Here is a 27,266-nt window from a genome sequence, read left to right on the forward strand (position 1 = left end):
CAATCTGGAGTTTTACTCACATCCTTTAAGGCCACCAACAAACATCCTGTTTCCATGATTGCTGAAGTGCTTGTCTGCACTTCAGCTCATAAACGGTCTTTACCAGCAGCCATTTTCTCTTCACTGCCTGATTGGAATTGCACATGTGCAACTCAACAGAAGGAAGCAAGATGGCTCACTCCGTGGCAACTTCTGGCATCAGAGCTTGAAAGAGCAGTTTAATTCTTTTATTTTTACCACTTGCTCGATGGAGCAATTGAGTTGCTAGATTTTTTCGCCCAACGTGATGTTTTAGGTGCCCCAGGTAATTAGAAAGTCCGAATCGTTGAACCCTGATTCGTACAGATTAATGTATTCATGATTTATATGTTAAAATTGTCAAAAAACAGTTTGTTTTAACAACTAAATGCTTCCCAAAGACACAAAACACATCTAAATAGTTAAACTACACTGCAGTTTCACCAAATAGCAAAACATATTTGCAAATGTTAGTGAAGAGCCAATAATAAAAAGAAATATATATCAAATGGAGGTTATATTAATTAAGAGCAAATCTCTTCTATTTAAAGAAAAATAATAAAATCAGTAGTTTGACGGGTATGTTTTGTTCATCCAAATAGCATTCATTGTAATAATAATAATCCTAACATTGTAATATTGACATATTAAATGCTGATTTAAAAGTGTTTCCTACGGTCCTAATCTTATTTTTTTTAAACTAATAATTTAAGTTTAGTATCATATTTATTATCTCTTGGTACAATATTCCATTGATGGGTTGAAAATAAGGTAACTTGAACACATTTATTTTACAAGCATGTACATTTTCCCTGAAATGAAAACAGATGTAATGTGGATTGAATACAGTAAAATGATTTTTACATTCATGTGAAAACGCTGCTCTCTGGTGGCAAAATGGGACTCACACGAGTGTCCAGACAAGAGAAGTGAGCTCTGCTTTCCATTAATGCCAGAGTTAATTGAGTGTATTGCTTCAATAAGTACACAAATAATTTAAAATAGCCCAAAATACTGGTGACACTCAATAAAGATACACTTTCCTTTATCGATATTTTACAAGGCCAAATTAAATATCACGCATCATATGAGGCAAACAGTAAAATAGTTCTGTGTCCTGGAGATATCCACTGTCATTCGTCTGAAACAAAACAAACAACATTGCCGTTAGATTGCCCTCGTATGACGAATCTGATGGAAAAACACACATGACTGATCAGAGAATATGATTACCTTCTCATCTATACTTTGTCAATGCCCAGCTCTTCAGGTGTAGAGATGCCGAGCTCCTCCAATGTTGGCTTCAGCTCTTGGAGCAAATACGGGTAGATGTCTTTATGAGGGCCGGATTTATCCTGAGGAGAAGACAAATATTAAAACACATTAATCATCAACTTATGACTTCCACCAAGCAAAAGATGTCGATTGCAACGCAACACCCCCACCGCAAAAAATATTATCACGTTCAGGAGGTGCCCTTTTTCTCTCACCTTCACAGCTTCCAAAATGCGGATGGCGGTGGCCAGGTCGTCTAACCTCCGGCAGGCTCTCAGTGCCGCCTCGAGAATCTTTGGCTCAGGTACCAGATCGTACCCAATCAATGTGTTCATCCCTGAAAGGAGAAATACATCTTTTGAATTGAAGAGTAGAGACAGAATTGAACCCTTTTACTTTGCGTTAATGCCCTCTGTGGCTTAAAAAGGACAAATTTGGCGATATTTTATACTTTTTCTATGTGAATAAATTCCATGATAGACCTAATTAATCCCACTAAAAAGTCTGACGGCCTGTACCGTACGTACCATTCTCCACCACAGACTTCAATAAGTTAGCCACACAGTTACCGAGTGACATTCTTAATTTATGATGAAAATGAGTTGCGTTGATCCCACACACACCATGATCCCACACACCACCCGCGGGTGCTAAAAATACCCACAAGTACATTTGCCTAATAATTGCACGGTTTACTTGATAAATGTTGTTGCAAAAAGCTACAGTGCTAAACTGTTGAAGGAAATTACTGAATCCATTTTTACAACTATATTTGTGAAGTGTTTTCAGGGTGAAATTGCAAACTAACCATACTTTGCAACACTTCTTCTGGCATATTTTCAACCACTAGGGCTTTTTTTCCTCAGTCATTACATATTGAAGTAAACAGTAGAAATATAGTGCTCCTGTTCCAAAATAATTACCAGAAGGGTGTGGTTGCACATATTTTTCTCAGTGCTGTTCTCTGTCTGAGTGTAGTCTGAACCAAGAATGATTGTCTGGATCTCAAATAGAGAACCTTTAAATGACAAAACAAAAAATGCCACTGGGGTTGAATGTACATGGGGCCATCATCCACATTAAAATATATAGAGACAAAAGTTTTAATGGCACAATGATTCCAGTTACCAACAGATCAGTGATGTCACTAATTAAAAATTGAGTGCACATTTTCTGGAAATTAAATATGCATACTTGTTAAATTAAGAAATGTTTAATTTAACTGTACTCTTACAATACAGTTTATGGTAAGATCCACGAGTAAGCAGAAAACAATCTCACAGTATTGCACTTAACCTGTACATATACTCACATATTTGCACCAAAACAACTCTCTCACGTTAACCCCTGCGATAAGCACTTGATCTTTTTTAATGAGTCTTAAGTTTCACTGTCTGTCATCCACAAACATACCTTTTCTCAGCTCCCATGCGTCAATTTCTGACTTGTTGAAATAGGTGATCCAGCGGGCATCAAACTCCTCATCGCTCTCTGGCTTCCCATGAGAGTAACACCTCGATGCCAAAAGAGCTGCGTGACGAAAACAACTATTAGTTGGACGATCGATTCCCTGATAAAATATACATTTCACAATACCACCTAGGAAGTGTCAGGTAATGTGTAATGGGAAAACCAGTCAGAGTGAAGTGTTGTAATGTAATGCATCCGGATCATTGCCAATGTCCTGGTGTGACCCAGGTTACTTTTGTCACCCAGCAGGGTTAATACACTCTAGCAAAAACGACGTGGCTAGTTCAGGTAATATATTGACGAGAATGCTGGAATCAGACGGTTGACGTTTAGTTTACGTCATGTAAGTAGTTTACGTAACGTAAGCTGCAATTGGAATTATACAACTAACGGTACAGCTGCACCTGCCTGACATAAAAGACAATGTAGCTCAGGTTTAATGCTAGTTTAACGAGTTACGAGTTTCCTGTCTCGTACAAACCTATACCTCAATGTCCAGAATACACTGGCGACGAGAGGTTACTTGGCTGAACAGATAACTCGCTAACCTACCCATCTTCTAACTAACACACCTAACCTAGTTAGACTGTTAACCCTAGCAACAGAAACACAGGCCCCAGTTTGAGCCTATGGACTAGGTCACCGGAAGGACAAAGACACCGGCGAGCTTCACTCTCATTTTCACGCACAATCGGGTTTCATGGACATTAGCAGTATTGATCACATGTCTACAGAGGTTGACTGAAACATATGCACGTTTGACAAAAAGTCGAGCCATTACAGGTTCCGTGATCTATTTTAGCCAACATGCGCTAATCGTAGCAGGAGCCACAGAATCACAAAATAACATTGAGGTGAAGAAATACCTTTACACCCTTGTTGCGTGCGGGTTAAACTCCGGACCCCGGAGACAGAGAGTCGGACGGCGGCTCTGAACATGATGAGGGACGGCCAGCTGCTCGACACGAACCGCCGGTGAGTTTGAACGAGGAAGCTAGCGCTCGTCAAATTAGCGATTACGTTCTGCGCATGTGCGAACTGCAGCTCATGGTTCTGATGTGATTTTTAACCCAGAAATACTGTAATACAACGAAGTGCCGTGCCTTTAAAACAAACGGAACAAACATTTGTTCCGGCAATGTTTTAAGAAGAGTTTCCCTAAAGCAAAACTGTGTCAACATGTTTATACAGACATTTTTTATTATCACTGCAATGTCGAGTAACCAAGGGATATTTATACTAATAATCATTATCACTAGTGTAACCGAGCGTTCTAGATTATTGTGTGAGGTGCACTTATAACATGTTCACAAACGGAGTCGGGAGATCAGACATGTCGTTCAGCCTCCCTCTTTATTTATTTATTTATGTGTGTACCCAGGTCCAGTTACTTTTCCTCTCTACGGCAACTCAGAAGGGACATATCATCTCCAATACCAAAACACGAGATAAAATGTGCTGTAATAATCAAACCCATGACCCCAATAATTAGTACCACACGCACTAGTACCGACAGCAATATCAGATTTGGGGGTTTGCCTATATGATATCTTCTGTCAAGAGTTAATTTATAGAATTAGAGTGAAATAATCTCAAAGCTTGTGGTGTTGCATACTATTTCACTTTGTTGCATTCCACTATAATACAGACAATATGGTTTGCCAGATGACATGTTTAGGAGGACAGATTGTAACCCCAAAACACATTGAATTTAGATCAAAATAAACTCACTGCATACAGGTGGTCATGTGCCTAAAATAGGTTTGTCTCTGTTCAAATTTCCAGATTTAGAAGTTTAAACTGCTTCTACCGTATGGTATTTTATTCAAATAAAAGATGTGTATCATCATTTATCCTACACAGAACAAAACATTAAAGTTGTTATGCAATTTATTTATTTCAGTGATGTTGTATCCGTAAAAAGGGACAATATCATTGTGAAAAGAAATCCTCAACTAAAAGATTCTAATGCATGACAATGTACATCATTTTCAAAAGTAGAAAAACAGAATAATGATACAAACGTTGATGCTTTTATCTACATTTATTATTACAAATCAATAAAATGATCCCCTTTGTTCATTCTCAGTGCAGTTGTGAACTGATGCAAACTGTAGATTATGAATTGAAAGAATGTCTCCCATTTTTGCATTTGGAGGAAGAGGCAATTGTCCAATCTCGTTGTGGAAAATTGTACATTAACATTCAAATATAAAAGATGAAATTCAAAGGTATTTCGTATTTTAGATAAACAACTTAATGCTGCAACAAGTCGTGATAAATAACCCTCAGTTCCAGCCTCATATAATATATAAGACATATAGTATACAGGATGTTCATTTTATGATCTTACACATGCTGTGGTCAGACTTTTCTGGAGAGCATTCAGTGGTTCCAGTCATCCGGACAGACTCTCTTGGCTGTGGGCTGTGAGGAGGCAATGTGAGCTGGCCTGATTAGACCTCTCCGTCTCTCTGCGTCCTCTGTGGGAACAGTCTGGGTCTGGGGGGGTTGATATCCCGGCTCCTGGGGATCCAGAGGGTCTTTCGAGAGCAGGATACAGATAGCAGGAACTGTCCTCTGCATGGTTGTACCGGCTGCTCCCTGTTGTGGATTCTCCCAGACCTCATCCACTGTCTTGTAGTAGAGCTTGGACACCTGGTGGAGTTCTCCCACTTTCTGTTTCAGAATCTCCACACAGGTGATGGTCTTGGTGACTCCTCTTCCTGAGCCACTGAAGACCACTTGTCTCAGTGAGGACCCATTGCTGTCTCTCCCCTCGCCTTGCATGCGAGCCGATGCAAAGCGCAGCAGATTGCGGATCTTGCTTCCTTCTTTCACTCGCATGTGCAGGATGTCTTCTGCTAGGCCGGGGATCGGATAGGGACTACTGTCCTCTGTGCGGCTCACTCTCCTGAAATTGCTCTGGCAAATTTTTGGAGACAAAGACGAAGACGGGACATCAGGGTCGAGTGCAGCAGACTGCAGCTCCATCACCGTGCTGCTTGTAGCATTTGAACTCATCGCTTGACCCCTGGGTTCATTCATTGTTTCGAGAGTGATGGAATGACTGCGCAGGAATGCGGATTCTGAGTCGGCTGCCTCGAATCATCTGCATACATCCCTTGAGATCAGAAACACGTTTCTTGTTAATTAGCAAATTAAAAACTGACCAGCCTTCTCATAAAAAAAAAGTATCCTGATATTCTCTCCGTTATCTGCACTGTATTTCCATGTTGTCTTCTGAGCATTCAGATGACCTGCAGCAGTGTGAAGAGGGAATGTTTCCTCTAATCCCATTGATGTGAAGGAAAGGATGTCCTTGCTCTATTCAGCACTGAGGACAGCTAATGCCAACAAACACATATGAGGCTCCGAGAGAGACATGTGGAGTAGGACAAAGTGCTCTTAAAGGCACACGCAACATTTAATAATATCTGTCACATTGTAGTTTTTTTTGGGGGGGGGGAGGTAGTTTTTGTTAAACCCTAAAGGGCTTAGTGATTGTCCATGTGAATGCTTGAATTATATGGATGAATTAACATGAGTTAATGACATTTAACAACTGAATTGGTTTTGATTGTTGACATTCTTAATGTGCCTTATGAACCTCACTGAGGTGAAGATATGCAGAAATAATACAATAGTCGCGTCAACATATTCTGGCTTTCGAAACGACTCTTCCTCGGCATTTTCATCAAAGAGCCATATGGGCCTTGAAAAATAACTTGCTTTGGGCGACACAGCAACATTACAGTTCTCCTCCCTCCAGTCCATCGCCTGCTGGGCTGACCCAGAAAATGCTTTCGACCTAATTTGAGCCTCTTTTGAGTCAATGACATTCATGAGGACAATCATACCTTGGAGCTGCAACTTTTATGTTTTGCCAAACCAGAACTTGCAAGAATATATTCTGTATACAGATGCAAACAGGTGTTTTTTCCTAGAGGTTTTCTTTCTTTAGCGGTGTCAAGGGAGGAGGTCGGGAGGCAGCTGTGGGGCTCATATGGAACCAGAATACTGTTATAATGGTGCATTTCTGCCTCACAGGGTGGGATGCGCCTCGTGATATTCACTGATTTGAACAATGAGCACACAGATGTTGTTCTCAGTGGTGTTAATATCGCTCAGAACAAAATACAATTGGTTTCCAATAGAATAAGCCACTGTCCATAAATCTCAATAAATTAAATGAGAATGCAAATATTTGTAAATCATTTGGATGATATAGCTGCTTCATTTTAATGAAAGGACAAAGTTCAGTTCTGTGTGTGACTCCTGTGACACTTCTTGGGTATTTGGAAGTTGTCTCATTTTGTTTTTCCTGTAGTAGAATATTACACAGGCTCATATCAACACCCACGTTTTGAATGTGATGACTATACTTTCTCATTTAAATCTGTGGCAATCTCTCGTGTGCAATGAAAAAGCCCTCAGCAGTTGTTGTTGCTATACTTCCATCTGGTGGTGCAAAACTAGTAATACATAAATAACAAAGTAGCCCTTTGAGCTGTAGAAGTAAAATATTGTACCTGCAGATATTGAAAATCTTTATTTATAAAATGCACAGCACAGGAAAAAAAATACTCAATTTGTGTTCAATATAGAGTTATGACACAGACCTAAATGACACCAGACTGTAAATTAAGATATAAGGCAAATTAGCTTTTCCAGGTGTAAGCCAAAACAAACAAGCTTCATTAATCAAAATTGACTACAGTTAAAAGAAGAGATGCCCTCTTCATTTTTGTGTTGGTATTTCCCTTTTTTGAATTGATGTTTCTCATTCAAACAAACAAAAGCTGTTTTGATGTTCACTTGTCGAACCATAAGTCGTGTAAAGCCACAAAGAAACACATCTATTTTCAGTTTAAATTAAATCTGCACTCATCATTATCATATCATGAATCCTTTTCTGTTTTCTCAGCACGGTTTGAAGCAATTACTTGCACAATGGCCGTGTGGATCCATGGAGTGTTGATGTGGACGTCTCCTACCTCTCTGTTCTCATACATGAGAAAGACACAAGCAGAGCTTTGTAGAGATCTGCTCCATCGTCTGAGAATGCATCATCACCACGAGAGGCAGGAAGGTTCCTCCGGCGTTCCTGTGTTTGCTGATCATCTCGTACAAAGAGGAAGTGTGTGCACACATGGTCGGATACTGGACACAACCAAATGTTCCTGTGTTTTTGAAGGTCCTTTGAAGTTACGACTGTCAAAACATGCACACATCTCTTATAAATTTCTGTCACAAGATCATTCCTAAATGAGATCAAACAATGCATGCTTTTTGTAACACGCATGTATTTGTATCAGAAATGTACCTTCACAGAGAGCAATGCAGTTTAGATTCCTGTTTAGCAGAAACCTGGCGCCCCCGTGCTGGTGCTAAGACCAGGAGAGCCCACAGGGTGAGATACAACGAGCGAGAGAAGGCGTCCTCGAACAGAGTGCAACTCATGTGAATGATGATCTACCTGTTTGATTGTGTTTAGCTGGTTGGAGTTCTTTCTGAGTTCTTCTTTGGTGGGCATTTGGTGTCGCCTTTTACCCATTTCTGCACAAACAGGATGGATCAGTTAAAAAAGAAAAAATTAATGGACATTTGATACATTTTGTGTTGTAAAATTAATTATAGCTTGCATTAATACCAGAGTATCCAAATGATATGCTTGAGATAGGACTCAGATAGATTCCATTCCCATATGCAGCTCCATGAAGCTTAAAGAAGACACAATGTGAACACTAATTCATTATTTAATTAAAATCCTAAAGGTTTCATAGGTCTAACTTCGCTCCAAAGTGTGTTACAATCTCCACTGTGACATGACATTCAATGTAAAGGCTAATTTTAATTTAGCTCAAGAAATATGAACCCCTTTTGTATTTTCATACCGTACCTGTAATTTTGTACAAGAGGCATTAACCAGCCTTCTCTGATTCTTTATTTCAGAATAAAGACCCTGCATATGATTACAAAAAATACAGTTTCACCCTTTTGATATTAATGCGGCTGTCAAGGAAACAGGAGGATCAGATCAGATATGAGCTTTAAAGAAAAGTATCTTGAGTGTCGGATTTATTTAAAAACCCATCACCTGTGACATCCTCCTGATTAACAAAACGCCGTCCAGAGCTTTTTGCAGCCTGACGTACACTCAGAAAAGTTTGACCATTGTCTACTCAATAAAATTAAGGCAACAAAGTGACAATTAATATAATTGAATAGAATTTAATACTTCATCTTTGATTAAAAACTATTGATTTAATTAAGCAAATTTAAACAAAATATTAAATACAAATATGTTGGATTTACTAATAATATGGCAAATGTTGAGTAAATCCAAATCAATTATACAGGGGAAATGATTAATATTTACTAGGTATTCAAAAGAAAGTAGTTTAGATATACCAAATAGCTGTGAAAAAGTAATTTAGATTTACTAATTATGTGGATGAAATTGATTTCCATTTACTAAATATCCAGATACCAATTTATATTTACTAATTTTATTGGTGAAAATGATTAATATTTACTAGGTTTTCAAAAAAAAGTAATTTAGATATACCAAATAGCTGTGAAAAAGTAATTTAGATTTACTAATTATGTGGATGAAATTGATTTCCATTTACTAAATATCTGGATAATACTGATTTGGATTCAATAAATAAAATAAGTTACAACTCAACTTGGAAGAATGTTACTTAATTCAACACATTTAAACTGAAATTGTTATTTATCTTTACATAAATACATTTTGCAAATCAACTTATAATTGGTACCACATGACTTAAAATCTATGTAATGTTATTGATTGTCACTTTGTTCGCATATTTTTTTTAAATGTAGAATCTACTTAATATCATGCCTTCTTTTTGCAAGAATGTACTGAGGAAGTTAACAAATTACCACATTTAGGACAACAGCAGTTAAACATTTATTTGTGCAACTTTGTTGACCATCTTTCAAAAACATTTGTGTAAAATGCCAAAATACAAAGAAATCCTGGTGTACACAAAAGAATCACAGCAGCAAGCCCTTCAAATGAGAATGACAAATTGGATGTTTCTGAACAACCCTGAATGGTAAATAACTGCAGCACTGAAACTCAGACAAAGCCTCGAAAAAAACCATGTGACTGTAAACGCACTGTAAAAAAACAAAACTCATTGGGTCCAGACTGAAGACAGGTGGGGACAGAATCTCATGCCGACATGTTCAGGAAACTGGAACTTAAGGCAGGCGTAGACATCATTACTGCTTGAAGACCACAGGTCAACTGTTGTGTCTGTGGGGCTGACATGATTCTCTCACAGCAAGAAAAGACAAAACAGAAAAGATTAACAATAATATAACAAAATGTATTCTGTTGTTAAATTAAGACACTGAACTTAAAACAACTTACTCCCGTTTATCCTTGACAACTTGTATCCGATCATGGGTCACACTAGTGGAACAGCAAAGAAGGTGTCGAGGTTCATGCTGGTAGTCGTAATCACACCTAAAAAGAAAGGGATAAAAGACAAAGGGAGGACATACATCCTCTTCAGTAAAAACAAAATCATCTCAAGCATCAACTTTTGCTCTTTTCAATGCTAATGTTGTAAATAAAAATGAAAGATTAGATTCACACTCAGTGCCACATGTCGTCATCATGGCGGCCAAGGTTTGATTTCCGTGGTCCCTTTGCTGCAGATCCTCCCTGTGGTGCTTGTGTGTCTCTCACTCTAACACAAATAAAGAAAAAACATCTTAAAAACAAATAATTGCTTGCTTCTGGCATTTAAATGGATTATAATCTCACCGTGTTGCTGTGTGTCATTAAAGTCACGAAGTTGTTCCATCCAAGTTGGATTATAATGTCTGAAAGGTGGCAGGAGAAAATAATTAGCATTTTACAATTAACTAATTGTTCTTAATTATCTGTACATAAATGTAAACATTGACTCCTCATCTGATAATGTGGACGGTAAATGAAGATTTGATCATGAAACCATCCTCTCACTGGACAGCTCACGGCGCTTCTGGAGCTGCTGAGCTGTCATGTCGCCAGCGCAGCAGTTAGCGTCATGTTAACAACAGTCACGTGAACAGAGTCCCGACCACGTCAACAGCGTCTGAACAGACCTGTACAATAACGTGTCTAGTCACGTGACTGTCCGGACTGACCGCTCGTATATGTGAGCTTGTCTATACATCTGCGCGGGAACCAGTTTCAAAGCACTTCAATAAAATCGTGGTTATTAGATGAAGTGTGTAGCATCCCTCAGGTGTCTTAACCCACCTGCCACTAATGAACCTATAACACGAGCGTTAGCTAAACATTACCTCAGCTAACATATGTATCGACGATGTTAAAGAAACGTGAAAACACTTAACCATCAGACAGCTAAGTTAACCAGAAATGCAGAACACCATGCCTCGAATTCAAAAGTAGCTACCCGCTAGCTCACACGAGGAGCTCAACTCCTCACCAGAGAGAGGCCGGAAACCTCAGTGTCACTAACGTTGCCCGTTCAATACAAAGTTACTCTCTGAAATTAAATTAAGTTGGCATTCTTACCTCAAGAAGAGCTGTCATGTCAGGAGGCTGTCGTTCCCTCTGTGGCGTTTCGTGAGTCACTGAAGCCGGAGAGAGCAGCGCGCCGCTCAAACTGCGGAGAAGAGGCGCGAAACCGGGTTCACCAGTTCAATCTGCCTCTCTCTCTCTCTCTCTCTCTGTTGGACGGGCTGTCTGTCTGTCTCTGTCTGTGCTGTTTTCTTCTCTAGTAACTAGATTCTTAGAATAATACAATAAAATAGTAGGACAGGATATATTACATTTAAGAAGTTAAATAATAAAGGAAATAAAAAAATAATAAAAAATGAAAGTAAATACAGTGTATCTAAGTGTATATAAAGTGAAAGTGGTGCAATGTTCATTGATGTTGTTCAATTTGAGGAGGATCTGGCCAGAGGTGATTTATTGTAAAGTCTAATAGTTGCCAGGAAGGTTCTCCTGTATCTGGAAGTTTCTCCTCTATCAAGAATGTTCTCCTGTATCAGGAATGTTCTCCTGTTTGTCCTTGTGAAGCAGAGCTAAAGCAGTCTGTTGGAGAACGTGCTCCGCTGTCCCTGCAGTAGGTGGTGGCAGGGCCGGAGTGGGGCCACTTTTCAGCCCGGGAATTTCAGGCTCAAGACCAGCCCACTTTTTTCATGGTAGTGGAAATTGGATAAATGAAGCAACAGTTCAGCTCTTACTATCCTGTAGTTCTTTTATTAATACCACGGTACAACAAATAATGTAACGGTTAAATACAACAATAATAATCCACTTAAAATGAGAAGTTAACAAAAAATATGCACAACATAAAAAAAGGCAAAAGAGCGTAGCAGAAGTGTCAGACTCAGATTAGGCAGTAGGCCAGATTTGTTGGAGTGAGACCTCATCATTGGCATGGTCATCATTTTTCTGCATGAGTATTATATAGTGGTGATTTACTCCTTTACTACACCCACTTCTGAGCAAACAATGCATATTGGTTCAATATACTGCTCTTTCTTAGAATAGATAACTTTAAATCATATAGTTTCCTCTGTTATCCTCTCTACCTGTCTCTGTCGTCATGGCCTCCTCATTGCAAATGTCGGGCTCATCATTTTCAGCAGGAGACTGTCTTATCTGCCGCCTCGCTACAAAGAAAAATTAAGTCATATTACTGCATACTTCAAGATCAATAGTATATATCAATATTTGCATAATATTTGCAGTCTATGGATCGCCATATGTTGGGTGATATAAAAAGGCTAATATTTTAATTCAATTTAATATTTTGCTTGGGAATAGGTTGACAACGCTACAATGATATTAATCAAGGCTACAACGTAGAATAGTTATGTTGCTAATCATTTCTCTTTACCAGTTGCCACCATGGACGGATTAAGAAACCACGGGCCCCTGGGCCTAAAAGAAAAGAAAACAATTTTAAATATACTTTTTAATTTAACATCGCTAACAAAACAGTCCGTATGGAACAACGATACCGGAGCTGAGCAGACAACATAACGCGAATTATATGACCATGACATGAATGACTTCAGCCTAGCATATACCGGCTACGGCGCATCGTGTCATATCATCATATTCATATCAATACAATGTTAATCACAGCGGCGTCACGCGAGAGAGGCAGGCAGGCCCGCCTGAGCTCATGGGCCCCTGGGCCTGGGCCCGGTAGGCCCGTTAGTTAATCCATCCCTGGTTGCCACTTGTTTATCCTCTTGAAAATAAATCTGTAAGCTTGGCACATTTGGCAGCATCCTCCTCCAATGCCTTTATTTTTTCAACCTGGCTTTTCAGCCCCTCCTGCCCTCTTCCTCCCTGACGCGTATCGCTGCGGTCAGGGCCCCCCACTATCGTAGCTGAGAGAACTTTTGGAAAAGACCAACTCTATTATTTGGGAGGGTGAACTTCCTCGCCACGGTAACCCGCAGAGGCTGCAGTGTCAGAATCACGGAACATGTGTAGCCCACAGAGAAGATGGACTAACGTGACAAATGTCAACAAATAAAATTTCGACCCGCCAGAAGTGAAAGCGGCCACGGAACTCTCCCCTTCTCCGACACCACCCCAACCTGGGTGGTGTGGGTGGTCCGGTTCTCAAATAAAATTCTCGACCGGCCCAGAAGTGAGGCCACCGAAAACTCTCTCGATCTCCCGATTACCCCCGAACCTGGGGGTGTCAATATGGACAAACATTTCTTCATGTCCTCCTCTCCACCGGATAGTCCTCTTTGCCAATGATGGAGCCGGCCTTCCACACCAGTTTAGTTAGTCGGTTGGTTTTCTCCAGTTACAATGCTGCTCCCCCAGCAGAGTACGGGAGAAGTCCAGAGCACTGGTCCAACAGACTGGTAGAACATCATAACTGAGATTTGTCATATATTACAAACATTTGAGGACTTGTGAACCTTCAAAGGAGTGCATTTTTGTCTTCTTTTTAAACCACTACCAAGCAGGGATACTAAGTGCTATATATTGCCAGCCGGTTGGGCCCCATTTGGGAGTAGTTACAACCTGGAAAAGAAAGGTAAGCTCTGACATGTTGAGTAAAAAAGAAGCTAAAATCAGCCCAAACTCTTAACAGGGTCTCAGATTTACAAAGCCACACACCCTCTTCAAGTCCTGGATTTCAGACAGCCAATTAACTATTGTGGGTGTTTTGGGGGAAATTTCACCCCATCACCTCATTGTAGGCCCTGTCTTGAGTGTTTGTGTTCAATCTTGGATATCCAGGACTAATATTAAGGAGATTATGACAATTTTTGCACTTGTCAAAAAATATGCGATTATAAGAGAATAAGGCCCAATTTGACCCTTTTGGCAGCCCTTAACTTGCAGCTATCAGTCCCAAACTTTAGGGTATTCATATTCAGATGTCCCTCTTTAAATCTGATGATGATCCACATATCTGAGTTGGTGGAAAAATTAACTAAAAGACTGGTTTTAAGGATTTTCCTCGTCAAGATTTTGGAGGCGATTCACCCCTGACCTCAATGTATTATATTTAGGTAAATATAATATGTAAGACAAATAGGAGGTTAAGGGTCAGTTGGTGGCAGTGTGTTTGTGTGTGTGTGTATGTGTGTATGCATGTGTGTGTTTAAAAAGATGTTAGTGTTTCAGAATTTATTTTAATTCATTCATTATCAGTTCTGATTACAAATATTGGACACTGGAAACAGCCATATAATGCTCCTCTAAAGAACAAGTATCAAAACTTATCATTATTTCTTCTACTTTGTACTCTTAAAAAAACTGCAATATGTTTATTGTAATGAAAAAAGTGAATTTGTATGTCATTTAAGAAAACTGTAAAAATGACTGTATTAATAATAGTCATTTTTCTTTACAAAATGGGCAACATTTTTATTTTGTATTATTAGCATAATACTTAAATTAACAGTTGGGTTGTTAATTTACAGATAATGTCTGTAATTTCACCGAGTTTTGAATATAATTTTATTTAATCAATCCTGAAAGCTACCCTGAACGTAACCTAGTTTGCTAAGAATAAATCCAGCTTTGTGTACCGGAAAGTCAGGTGTGGCGCAATTCCTTTGGCGCGGAAGTATCGGCTTTAAAACTGAAGAGTTTCCATTGAGTAGAATTTATTAATTTTTCGACATTGTTGACTTTACTCATAAAATATGATTAAATTCTACTCAATGATTTTGAGCTGATATTATTCAAACAAAAATGAGTAAAATGCAATTGATAAATAATTCAAATTGTATTAAATCAACATAATAATATGCCAAACTCCACACACACATATTTTTTATGTAAAGGTTACTAGTATTTATTGAGTAAATATTAATTGAGCTCAGTCCCACTTTTTTGAGTGTAGATCCTTCTCTGCCAATAAAAAACAATCGATTATTCCATCAACATTTTGAATAGTTCTCAACAATTCAAGTTATGGATAAGTTAGTTCATACCTTAGGACTAAAGGCCAGGGTTTTTGGGTTGCATGGATCAACAACAGAAGTTAACGGTTCAAATATGATGCTCTTGCGTGGAGACTGGAGGACAGCTCTGCACATTGCCACCAGCAGGTCAACTACCTGTAGAACAGCAATTGCTGCAACACATCAATCTCACATTATGATCGCCATGACTACCCTCTCAAGGTATTTATGTGTGTTACAAACCTCCGCACCGGTGGCAACTTCCTCCGTAGCTCCAGACATAACTCCCAACGTATAAAAGGAGAACACACAAAGCTCTCTGGTGCAAACTGCTGGCTACAAACAAACACACACACACACACACACACACAACAGTGAAAATATATTAATAGCCAACATCTGCATTTGTTTGTTTCACCCAAGAGATGTGTTTGTAGGAGTGTACCTTCAACATCTGCCCATTCTGAAACATGTCGCTCGTCACAGACAACGCAGTATTCATTCAGTGTGGGGAGTCTCTGCTCAGCATACCTCATTAGCTGGGAACACAATGAAAGACACGATTATAGACATTGCTTTCCATCTAAAATTACAATTGTGGCGTCGCACTGGATGTGGAAAAAACATACTATAGCCAGAGCTGTATTATGGGTGTAGGCACTCTTTAATTCCCCCTTCTGAAAAAAATATCACAGTATTTGGGCTCTTATTCTTTACCTTCACTAAGAAGCCGTATCAGCTGTTTGGTACTAAGCTGTGAGCATGACTCAACGGCTGACACCGCCACCCTCTGGAAGAAGAGGCACAAACACGGTTTATTAAAAGCTTATATAACTTATTGAGTAATAGAGAGAGAAAGACTTAAAATATATAAACTCTTCAATTCACCTTCCCACTGGGTGTGTAGGTGAAGTGCTCTCCTGTGGGATTCTTAATGGCGTAGGACGTTGTGTGAATTGTGAAGCGGTTCCTCGCTGGTGGAATGATCCTCGCCTTCAGAGTGGGTTCCTGTAGCTCACTGGACCTGCTCACGGCGAGTGAGGAAGAGGTGAAGAGAGACTTCAGACGGAATCAGCAACTCAACTGCTGGATTCATTAGAGTGTCACATACTTTGATGGCGGGAGTCAGATTCTAAGTCTCGCACAACATTTCTTGATGGTTCCACTTGGCCTGAACCAGCTGTGTCTTTTCTGTCGGACTACGACGTTCTCATTGGTCAGATGTTGCCACTCGTGAGATAAGAAGACTGAGAACACTGAGGGACAGAAATGAAGAGTTCATCTGAGCAATAGGCGATGGATAGGTCTTCAAATCTTCATCCATATTTGAACTAAAAAGTGTATCATGTAAAAAGTGACATAATGATTTGGAGGGGAGCCTCTGACATGAAAACCATATAAAAACTCACTTCTGTAATAGTTTGCTAAGGCTGAAGTTATCTGTGTTGGATGGCTGAAAGACTTCGACTGAAGGCGCTGTAGAGAGAAACATCACTTAATCTGGTGTCACATTAATTTAGGGAATGTAATGAAATAGTAAGCCTGGTTGGCAGCAGTGTGGTTGATGCTCACCAGGTCCGTCCAGATACAGAGACGGAGAAAAGTTCAGGCGGATAACGATGGGCTCTGAAGGGTTGATTCTCCAGGCTTTGGCCACTTCCTCCTGTAGACACCACACAGCACAATCATAGTAATAAACACAATAAGATGCCACACAAACATGTAAATGTATTGTACTTGAATTGGGTGTATGGTAGAGATGCCCCCTCTTCGTCCATCAGTCGTCCAATCAGTCGTTTTGGTCTTAGACAAATAACATGTGCTTTTTTCATGCTAAATGATTTATTTCCAAGAAACCAATGAGCTGGTAGACTCAATATTTGAAGTGTTGCTTTTGCAGGATTCTAATTTTTACGGATCTGTCGTTTAGATCAACGAATGGTTGAGGTCCGAGGTACAGGTCTCCTGCCGAGACAAATCCAGGGACCATCATATATGCAACCTTTCCTGTAGGTGTTCATCTTCACCCAAGTGTGTGATGATAATTTAAATTGTGCTAAAATAACATTCAAACCACCACACAGTAATGCTCACAGGGATCCCACACAGGATGTCCTCTGAGTCACTGTCCTCATCAGTTTGGCTCTCTGTCCACTGCTGGCTCTCCGTCTCCTGTCGGGTTAATGGGAGAAGTTGTCAATCAGAATATCCTCTTCTTTACACCACTAATTACTTCCTTCTGTCCACCCAAACACAATCTAACTAACCATGCAGCTGCCACTGACCTCAACACTTATTCTGGTCAAACAATCGATCCGTTCTGGAAATTGTTCCTAATAAATTCTGACCAACAAATCATTTAATTGGCTGATGATTCCAGATAAAATAAGAAATGCATTGCCTGTCAATGCAAACAATTTACAACCCTAAATTGTATCCAGATTGTGATATTACAAATGTAATGTGTATATTACATAAATAGGAGAGGGATATTTGGGCTTATTAAACTCACCATGTGTTCAGTTCTTTGGCCCTTCTTCAGCTTCCTTCACTGTGACTGACACTGTGAATTAAACACTGCTGGAAAAAACAAACAAGTGACCTTAATAGTTGTCATGGCTTGGCTCTCAGCCACAACAAACGCACGATGGAGACGGTGGCGCGAGTAGGAAAAAGAGAAGTTTTATTCCACCGCTACAGGATAACAACACCGGCGGAAACACAATTCATAGGCCGGAGGTCAGCTGTTCCTGGCTGCTCCTCGTCCTACATCCTCCGGCCAGAGAGAGCGAGACTGCAGCCCTCCTCAGGTCCTTTATGGAGATCCTGATTGGATTGAGAGCACCTGGGGAGAGGCTGCACCTGGAGACAATCAGGGAGAGAGAAGCACACACACACCCACCCACACCCTAGCCGAGACAGTGAGGCAGAGGTCGTCACAATAGTTTAGCTATACCTCTACATAACACACATATTAACACATTTATGTCACTAGTTTCTTCACAATTTAAACTATATTTTCATCAACAAGATTCTTATTATTTGTCTCTCTTTAATTCCACATCTACATTATTGAAAATGCAAATAAAATCATTCAAAAGTTGAGAGCATGTTTGATAATGCATTGATGATGTCACTGGCATAAGAACAAAACAACGCTTACCTTTCCTTCCCGTGAGGAACTTGGAGTTTTATCATATTCCAAGTGAACAAACAATGTTTTGACATGCAAACAAATCTCAAGTCCACATGTGACGCTACAACAACAACCAGGAATATTCCTGTTTGATGGCGTCACTGGCTGCCTGTGTTCGGCTGTCCTCGCCCTCTCTGGTTTTGAACAGCAGGAAGTCCCACATGTTCAGTCTCATCTTCAGCGCCACCTGATTGGCTGCAGAGACTGACGGCCTGATCAGCTGAACCTGGTCCTGACTCCTGATATGGGAGAGTCAGAGGAGGAGACCGGCAGCTCCAGGTCTAGTCAAGTGGATGATTTAATGCACGCTTACTGTATCTCTGTCTGGCTGAAATATAACATTTTGATTGTATTGAATAACTTTGAGGTGAGCTGACATGCATGTTGAACAGGGCACTTCATGGATCTAATTTTCTCCTGGTACAGTATGTTCTAAATATTCTCTTCAGCCATAAAGCTGAACATATCTCAACTATACAGTTACCACAACATACATTGATACATTGACATATATGGTGGGATATATACATTGTACTCAATATAGTGACATGTGTTGACATACCTGACTATAAGTGTGCTTGTGTGCATCTGTCTAATATCACTGGGTTGATATTAAATTTGTTTTGCAAGCATTTACTGTTGCTGGAACATCATAACTGTATATCAAGCTCTAAATGAATGCATTTGAATAACCTACATCCAAACACTTGACAAACATGTGTAAAAAGAAGTACAGAGAACATTTGTCAGCTTCAAAATGAAAGAATATAGTGCAAACAAAAAAGAAGGAATATTATAATAACGTTTTAGTAAATCATAAATAAATAACAGTTTTAAAATGCATGCCATTATAGAGACTTGGCAGAGTTACTGGTCAGGTTTGCATATGAAGCCAAGTAGGATCTTGACAAATAAATAAAGTCTTAGCATTTATTTGTTCTGCAGTCACACAATGTCCTCAAAAGAAAAGAAAACTGAGAAACACTTATTTAAAAAGCTTTAACATATTTACAGATTGTGTTTGGAGTTCAAGTTAAAATTTGGAATATAAGTTCGTATAATAATTATGTTTAAGCATGGGTTGAGTAAAGTTAGAGGTCAGAGGTTAGAACAGGAAATGAAGTAGCGTATAGCTAAATATATTTAAATACACAAGCAAACACAAGCAGGGAAAAATTAAAACGTGAACATGCCGGAACTAAATTAATTTTAGAAGAAGCAAAGCAGCAAATGTCATCCTTATAATTTAAAGTGCCTCGGTGTCAAAGTTGATGACCCGGAACATGAGTCTGGGTCATCAACTTTGACACCGGCGGAGAGTTTGGTTAACGGTCCGGCGAACAACACACGCACCTGCGATGTATCCTCCCACAGTAATTTTACTTCTGTGATTTTTTTCTGGAAATTTGACATTGTGTTTTTATTGAGGTATTAAAAAACGACTTATGTATAAAAATCACACGTTCATCGCGAAGTTAAAATGGTAAATGGTAGATTAACTCTCGTGCCCTATATCCTGAGTCACGGGGTGTCGTTTGCACAGGAAAGTAGTTCCGGTTAATGGGGCGAATAAAACCTGTCGCTGCAGCAGAACCAGTGGCGTCTTGATCACTGCAAAGTTCACGCAGTAGGTGAGTAGCAACAAGTGTGTCTATATGTTAGAAACATGTATATATATATATTTTATGAGGGAGTAGAGAGGAGATTTTAAAATTAGTAGAAATATAGTTTTGATTTAATCTATATCGAATGATAATTATCTCTTTAAAAAAACTAAAGACAAAACAAACTAGAACAATTCGAACTCATTTGAATTATTGATTACACTTTTTCTTCTTTCTTTCTTTTGAATATATTTGAAGTTATTATGCCTTATCATTTAAATAATACTACAAATAATAAATGTGAAACGAAATGTAACTTTGATCTGTAATATGAGGAGAGAGCACTGGTTTGCACTCACAGTTTCTTTATGCAATTTGTACAAGGGTAAAAATCCCATATTGTATGTATTTTATAAGTATCTTGTTCTGGTACATCTCTGCTTTGCTTATGTACGCTAAATATATTTGTTTCTCGTCAAACTGCATGTATCTTCAAACCTTTCTTTCTTAATGAATAGCAGCTATGTAGCAAGTATGACCTGTGACCCTGTAATTTATTACAACACATGTATTCTTCTTCTTCTTCTTATTGTTATTATTATCTTTTTTACACACAGCTTTTGGAGGTGGCATTAGTGCCAAATACTGTGAGGTGGCTTTGGTTTTGTTTAGCGTATATTCATACAATAATACTTTTTCTTTTCATTTACTAATGAACGTGGTCATTTTCGTGATGTTTTTTTTTAGGATATGTTAAAGTCCATAATTGCTCTCAGCTGCCTGTGTTATTTTCAGTCAATGCTGGGGGCAGGGATGGATTCCCTACAACACGCACCATGTGTCCATGTCCTGACTGACAACACACACGTGTCATGCATGTTGCATACCTCTATTATAGTTGAATGTAATCTGAATCCTGATAACTTTGATGCTTTTCACCTTTCACCAGTTGTTTTTCTGTGTGTGTAATTTACCTTTAGCCTCTATCAAGTGACCAGCTCGTCTTCTTCAGCTGCATATAAACTAGCGCTGGAATGTGGGAACGCACAGTCAGGCAGCGCAGACTGTTGTTCTCACTCTTTACACAGGCTGCTCAGTCACTCCACAGAGGTCACACACCTTCATACAAGTGTGCATTCAGCTATTCAAATCAATATGTGTGTGCTGATATTTATGTGATAATTGATGACGTTAATGTAGCTTCTATTACTAGGTCTTGTTTTTCAGGCGCGTTTTGAGTCACCATAGGTCATCAGTATCGATCATCACATGTTTCCTCCTCTGTCTCCACAGGACGTTTCCTGCAGACACAGATTCAGTCATGTCGAAGTCAAAGGATATGAGCTCTTCCATCATTCACACCCAGCAGATGCATGCTGCCATGGCGGACACTATGCTTGAGCACATGTGCCTGCTGGACATCGACTCTGAACCCGCTGTGTCTCGTAACACCGGCATCATCTGCACAATCGGTCAGACTCAATCGTGACAAAGATTGTTCTCATTGCATCTTACGGACATCATATTTAAACCGTGTCTTGATTCACCTGTCTCGATGCAGGACCTGCCTCCAGATCTGTGGCAATGGCCAAGGAAATGATCAAGGCTGGGATGAACATTGCAAGAATGAACTTCTCTCACGGCACCCACGAGGTGGGTCAAGGATGAGAAATATTCAGCAGATATAAAACATGCTTTTTAGAGTTTGAACCCAGACGGAGCGGAACAGCAGTAGCTTCTTTACCCTCTGCAAGTAATTCAGAGTAGATTGCCCCTTTACAGCTGCAGCCGTCACTGTGACATTTCCGTTGGCCTGGTAGCTTTCTGTGGCTGTAATGTGATCTATCAGCTGGTACTTGCCCCTTCAGTACTGCGTCTGTGTTGTTCTTCAGATTTCGCGAGCCAACTGCATCACTGCCAACTGTTTTTCGACCTTATACTACTGACCCGTCGCCTTTAAAAGTCATGCCTCTTTACCTTTTCCACTGTCACCTGAGTGGATGAGCCTTCCAATCAATCCTCAGCTGTAGCATGAACACCCACAGTTGATATTTGGATTTTCAAAGGTTAAACGCTGTTTTTTTTTTGGTGCAGCTCAATTCTCAGAGTTGCTTTTGAGTTGTCTGTGCTTTGGTCAAGTTTTCATCAATGAAAAATAGTAAAATTATAATCAGAACTCCAGAAAATCGCAGTCGATTTTTATGAGAAGGAGAAAATAGATCTGACCTCAGACTCATTGGTGTGTCAGTTGTCAGTTCAGCTATAAATAGTTGGCCTTGCAGCAACGGTGCGAGTGGAAAGCACGTAGCGAAACCACAGAGAGGCGTTCATTATAGACTGAGGACAGTGGTATTGTGCGGATTAGACACTCAACTTATTGTTTTTGCATTTATTAAAACATTTAGTAATTAAAAGCTTGACGCAGACATAGTAGCAGTTCTTCACATCCATCACATGAATTTGAAAATGAAAAGTATTGGATTTTTATTTGATTCGTCAAACACCCGGCTTTAATTAAATCAAATCCAATTATTTGTCATCAGATATTTTGGAAACTATTTATATAATCCCTGACAACTATTTGTGTCCAATAAAAGTGTGATGAGCTAAACATGTGTTGCAGTTGTCATTCAAGATATTCTGCTTATAGTTATGTAACCGTGCCGTCCTTGTGACTGCACGCCCAAGTGTGCCCACCTGTTGTATCTGCATTTTAGGAACCTAAATAAAACAAAGTATTATGACTTTGTTCACTGATGTAAATTCGGCCCCTTTGTTATGCTATTTTTGATTCATTGGGATTTTCAATGCGATAACATATGTTTAACATCTCACGTCATGCAGTACCATGCTGAAACCATCAAGAATATCCGTGAGGCAGCGGAGAGCTTCGGACCCGGATCGGCAGACTACAGACCAGTGGCCATCGCTCTGGACACCAAGGGACCAGAAATCAGGACTGGACTTATCAAGGGCGTGAGTTTTTGCCAAAGTACCACGGCTCCAATGAGGCCATTACAGATTAATTTCACAAACAATTGTTTGAAGGTTTGATGCTGAGGTTTTTATCCTGAGAACAAACAAGCTCTCTCTCTCTCTCTCTCTCTCTTTAGAGTGGCACTGCTGAGGTTGAGCTCAAGAAGGATGAAACCATCAAGCTCACACTCGACAACAATTTCATGGAGAATTGTGACGAGAAAGTTCTGTGGCTCGACTACAAGAACATCACCAAGGTTGTGCAGATTGGAAGCCACATCTACATTGACGACGGTCTGATTTCCCTCGTGGTTAAAGAAGTTGGTAAGCACACAAACAATCATCTGTTTGATTCCTCTTGTCTAGCTTCCATGCAGATTTAGATTTCACCTTTCTGCGTGGTAGTGGAAATGAAATGTCTTTTCATTCCGTGCGTCCTCAGGCAACGACTACCTGATGTGTAACATTGAGAACGGTGGAGTGCTGGGCAGCAAGAAGGGCGTCAACCTGCCCGGAGCTGCCGTTGACCTGCCCGCTGTGTCTGAGAAAGACGTTCAGGACCTGGAGTTCGGCGTCCAGCAGGGTGTCGACATGGTTTTCGCTTCCTTCATCCGCAAGGCTGCTGACGTCCAGGCTGTGAAGAAGGTGCTGGGCGAGAAGGGCAAGGACATCAAGATCATCAGCAAGCTGGAGAACCACGAGGGAGTGCGCAGGTGGTGGCATTACCAAACGGTCACGCTTGAATCTGCACAGATCAGAATCTTTGAAAAATTGTGAAACCGTTTTTTAAAATTTGACCGATAGATTCGATGAGATCCTGGAGGTTAGTGATGGCATCATGGTTGCTCGTGGAGACCTGGGCATTGAAATCCCAACAGAGAAGGTCTTCATCGCGCAGAAGATGATGACTGGCAGGTGCATGAGGGTCGGCAAGCCCATCATATGTGCAACACAGGTCGGTGACATCGGGTGTGACAACGTTTTTTGTTGAAAGCATTTAAAAAATGAAAGTGTATCAGAGAGTCTTTTTGTTCCTCCTCAGATGCTGGAGAGCATGACCAAGAAACCCCGCCCTACTCGCGCCGAGGCAAGCGATGTCGCCAACGCCGTGATGGACGGCAACGACTGCATCATGCTGAGTGGTGAGACCGCCAAGGGAGACTATCCCCTGGAGGCCGTGCGCACACAGCACATGGTAAGAGCACCACTGACTGGCCCCATTCCTGAGTATGAAAGGCCCTTTGTTTTTGCATGGTTTTATCAGCTTTATTTTTTTACATACAAATTGTACCAAGCACGTGTGTGTCTCATCTGTTTGTGTGTTTGAGGCTGTAAGAAACCTGCAGTATTAAAGCCCTCTAACACTTGTTGTGCCCTGTGATGCGTTCACGTGCTCCGGGGAAACTCTGGCATCGATGTCAAAAGAGTTGGCTGGCAAACAGCAATGTTTTTAATGACAAAAGTTACCAAAACAGATGGCTGTTGTCCTCTTCGGCCTTATATACACAGGCAGATGTTTTGTGCAGACCGGAAGCAAATTGTCAACCCTAAAAGAGAAATAAACGTTTTAATTTCAGTGCGTAATTCAGGTGTTGACCGCTGATAGAAAAACTGTGCTCTGTGCGTTTTAATAATATATTATCCTCATCTGACGACGAGTTCCATATGCTGTAGGTGCATGATCAACATCATGAATAATAAATAATTCACCAACACGTTGATATAATTAGTTTCACTAAAATACCACATAGTAAATTTAAACTGTAAGTTTCTAAACCATGTAGAATGAATAAAAAGTATAATTTACATCACTGGTACCAGCTGGGGTTTTACAAAGTAACTCCTGGCTCGTGTGACTGCAGCCTGTAATTTGTCCTTTTTCTTATTTTCCCATGTTCAGATTGCCCGTGAAGCCGAGGCCGCCATGTACCACAGGCAAATGTTCGAGGAGCTGCGTCGCACCACCCATCTGACCCGTGACCCCACGGAGACCACCGCTATCGGTGCCGTGGAAGCTTCCTTCAAGTGCTGCGCCAGCGCCATCATCGTGCTCACCAAGTCTGGCAGGTGAGACTTGAAAATGGAGAAGTCCGCCTGTAAATGTCCTCCGTCAACCTCTGACTCATAATATCCGACACATGCGTTATACCATCTCTCTCTTTCTGTCTCCGCCTTCGCTCCCTCCCCAACACAAGCCCTTGGCTCAGATAAAGTGTGCCAACTTTTACAATCTGAACTTTTGAAATCTGACCCCTGACATTTAACAAGTTAATTTTAACTCCCTGTTCATTCCTCTCTACTTGAAAGCTCATCCACACACCACATGATACAGAAGGCGTGTTAGTGTCCGCTGGGTGGATTTCCTAATGATAATGGCATAATTAAAGCAGCTATAATTAACATTTCCATATTCACAAAGGATCACGTGGCTACTTATTTGTGAAAGGAATGGCACAGAGCATTACCACCCAACTCTACTGTTCACCTCAGCTTAAAGGAGCATTACAGCCTGTTTCAGCTTCTTGTTTTGCTGCATTTGTTCTGTTTTGGTTCGTTTCCTCTCCTCTCATATTGTTTACATCTGCAAAAAATCTATAAAAACCCACAATACACATCTGCTCAGCACTCAGCAAACAGACTAAACAACACAGTTGACCATTCATCAGATAAAGAGACAGATATTTTACTCAGGGGTTGAAAGATAATGTGAATATTGGACAATTAAACACAAACACAACTTCTAATAACTGCTCGCTATGAAGCATTAGTTAAAATAGTATAAGTAAAAACATAATTAATAAAATAATAAAGCATTGTTCCACACTTTATAAATTCACCATTTGTAAATGAAGCATTATATAATGCTTCATAGCGTGCCATTATGATAAAGTGTTACCGAGCCATGGGACCAGAAAGACTTCTCTAGGCCACTGCTGCTTCTAACATGACCAAATATTACAGAGACAAACTAATATAAACGCTAACACTTTAGAATAACTGCACGCTATGAAGCTTTATATAATACTTCATTTACAAATGGTGAATCCATCTTTATAAAGTGTGGAACAATGCTTTATAAATGAGAAATTAAGTGTTAAACTCATACTTAACAAATGCTTCATAGTGTGCAGTTATTATAAAGTGTTACCACAACTTCAAATGTATGCTAATGTTGCTACGTAGCTTCTGAATGTTGCTGAATTGTTAATAAAGTTCACCGTATCAACTTAAGAGGCGATATGTCAATGTTGTGTTTTGCTTCCACTGACTACCAGTTTTAGAATTGGGGTTAAAGTTGATTTCAGGTCTACGTCTTTGTAATAACTTGTACTTCCTGCAGGTCTGCTCACATGCTGTCGAGGTACAGGCCCCGGGCCCCCATCATCGCTGTGACTCGCTGTGCCCAGACCGCCCACCAGGCCCACCTGTACCGCGGTATCTACCCTGTGCTCTACACCAAACCTGCCAATGATGTCTGGGCCGAGGACGTTGACCTGCGTGTGAACTTTGCCCTGGAAGTTGGTGAGTGTTTTTTGTTTAAATTATTCTCAAACTAGAGGATTGTAATGAGGTATGGGGTAAATGTGTTCATTGACATGACTTTATATCGAATGTTTATTTTTCCACTAATACCTCTTTTTTACTCTATCTGTAGGCAAGCACCGCAAATTCTTCAAGTCTGGAGATGTTGCCATTGTTGTGACTGGCTGGCGCCCAGGTGCCGGTTACACCAACACGATGAGAGTTGTGCTGGTGCCTTGAACTTCATCAGAGGACATTAGTCACCGCTCCCCCGCCCCTCTCCTGTAACCCGTAACCTGCCTCCCCGTTTTGGACTTTTCTTTTCTCTCGGTCTCCATCACCAACAGAAAATCAAAACCAGGCCGCTCCTTCAAATGACTTTTGAAGGTGTCGTTCACAGACAGCGACTCCTTGTTTCCTGTATCCATGTGTGACAGTTATTGTCTGAGTCCGGCTGCCAGTGACGGAGCTCAAACCCTTTCAACGGAAACTCTTCTGTCGTGTCTGTGCCGATGCTGTTTGGTGAACAGAGTGGAAATCACTGTTTCTCTGCATTCACTGTAAAGTACATATTTAGTCATGTCCTTGTTTTTTGGTTCTTTATATATCAAGGGATAAACATAAGTATGTACCGCCATTGCCTTTTACTGTATTTCATGCTGAACTGACAGCTGGACAAAGTCATCCAGTGGGTTTCTCTCCATTAAAAGGAATTATGAGGTCAACTGTGTTTGCTTTCCTTTCATAATCAT

General features: G+C 40.2%; 3 protein-coding genes and 1 pseudogene across 4 annotated transcripts; 1 reads left to right on the top strand and 3 right to left on the bottom strand.

The window, feature by feature from the left end:
* Nucleotides 1-790: 790 nt before the first annotated feature.
* Nucleotides 791-3,770, bottom strand: LOC130195241 (cytochrome c oxidase subunit 5A, mitochondrial-like). Its single transcript, XM_056416663.1, has 5 exons — nucleotides 3,630-3,770; nucleotides 2,707-2,823; nucleotides 1,509-1,630; nucleotides 1,252-1,373; nucleotides 791-1,159 (listed from the first exon to the last, which is right to left on the bottom strand). The coding sequence occupies exons 1-4, from the start codon at nucleotides 3,700-3,702 to the stop codon at nucleotides 1,260-1,262; spliced, it is 426 nt and encodes a 141-aa protein (XP_056272638.1). The 5' UTR covers nucleotides 3,703-3,770; the 3' UTR covers nucleotides 791-1,159; nucleotides 1,252-1,259.
* A 1,378-nt stretch (nucleotides 3,771-5,148) lies between these two features.
* LOC130194968 (ribonuclease P protein subunit p25-like protein) lies at nucleotides 5,149-5,811 on the bottom strand. The gene has a single exon (XM_056416195.1). The coding sequence runs from the start codon at nucleotides 5,809-5,811 to the stop codon at nucleotides 5,149-5,151; it is 663 nt and encodes a 220-aa protein (XP_056272170.1).
* A 1,285-nt stretch (nucleotides 5,812-7,096) lies between these two features.
* On the bottom strand, nucleotides 7,097-17,744 carry LOC130194972 (protein mono-ADP-ribosyltransferase PARP6-like; annotated as a pseudogene).
* Nucleotides 17,745-19,986: 2,242 nt separating this feature from the next.
* LOC130195859 (pyruvate kinase PKM-like) lies at nucleotides 19,987-27,239 on the top strand. Of its 2 annotated transcripts, none has more exons than XM_056417592.1 (11): nucleotides 19,987-20,043; nucleotides 21,310-21,488; nucleotides 21,578-21,669; nucleotides 22,861-22,992; nucleotides 23,130-23,316; nucleotides 23,435-23,705; nucleotides 23,797-23,947; nucleotides 24,035-24,187; nucleotides 24,893-25,059; nucleotides 26,333-26,514; nucleotides 26,648-27,239. In XM_056417592.1, exons 2-11 carry the CDS (start codon nucleotides 21,338-21,340, stop codon nucleotides 26,752-26,754), a joined length of 1,593 nt encoding a protein of 530 aa, XP_056273567.1. In that variant the 5' UTR covers nucleotides 19,987-20,043; nucleotides 21,310-21,337; the 3' UTR covers nucleotides 26,755-27,239. The 2 variants fall into 2 exon arrangements, with proteins under 2 accessions (XP_056273567.1, XP_056273566.1); XM_056417591.1 differs by lacking the exon at nucleotides 19,987-20,043 and adding an exon at nucleotides 20,319-21,145.
* The last annotated feature ends 27 nt before the right edge of the window (nucleotides 27,240-27,266 follow it).

Source organism: Pseudoliparis swirei, chromosome 6 (assembly GCF_029220125.1).
Source record: "Pseudoliparis swirei isolate HS2019 ecotype Mariana Trench chromosome 6, NWPU_hadal_v1, whole genome shotgun sequence".
Taxonomy (NCBI): domain Eukaryota; kingdom Metazoa; phylum Chordata; class Actinopteri; order Perciformes; family Liparidae; genus Pseudoliparis; species Pseudoliparis swirei.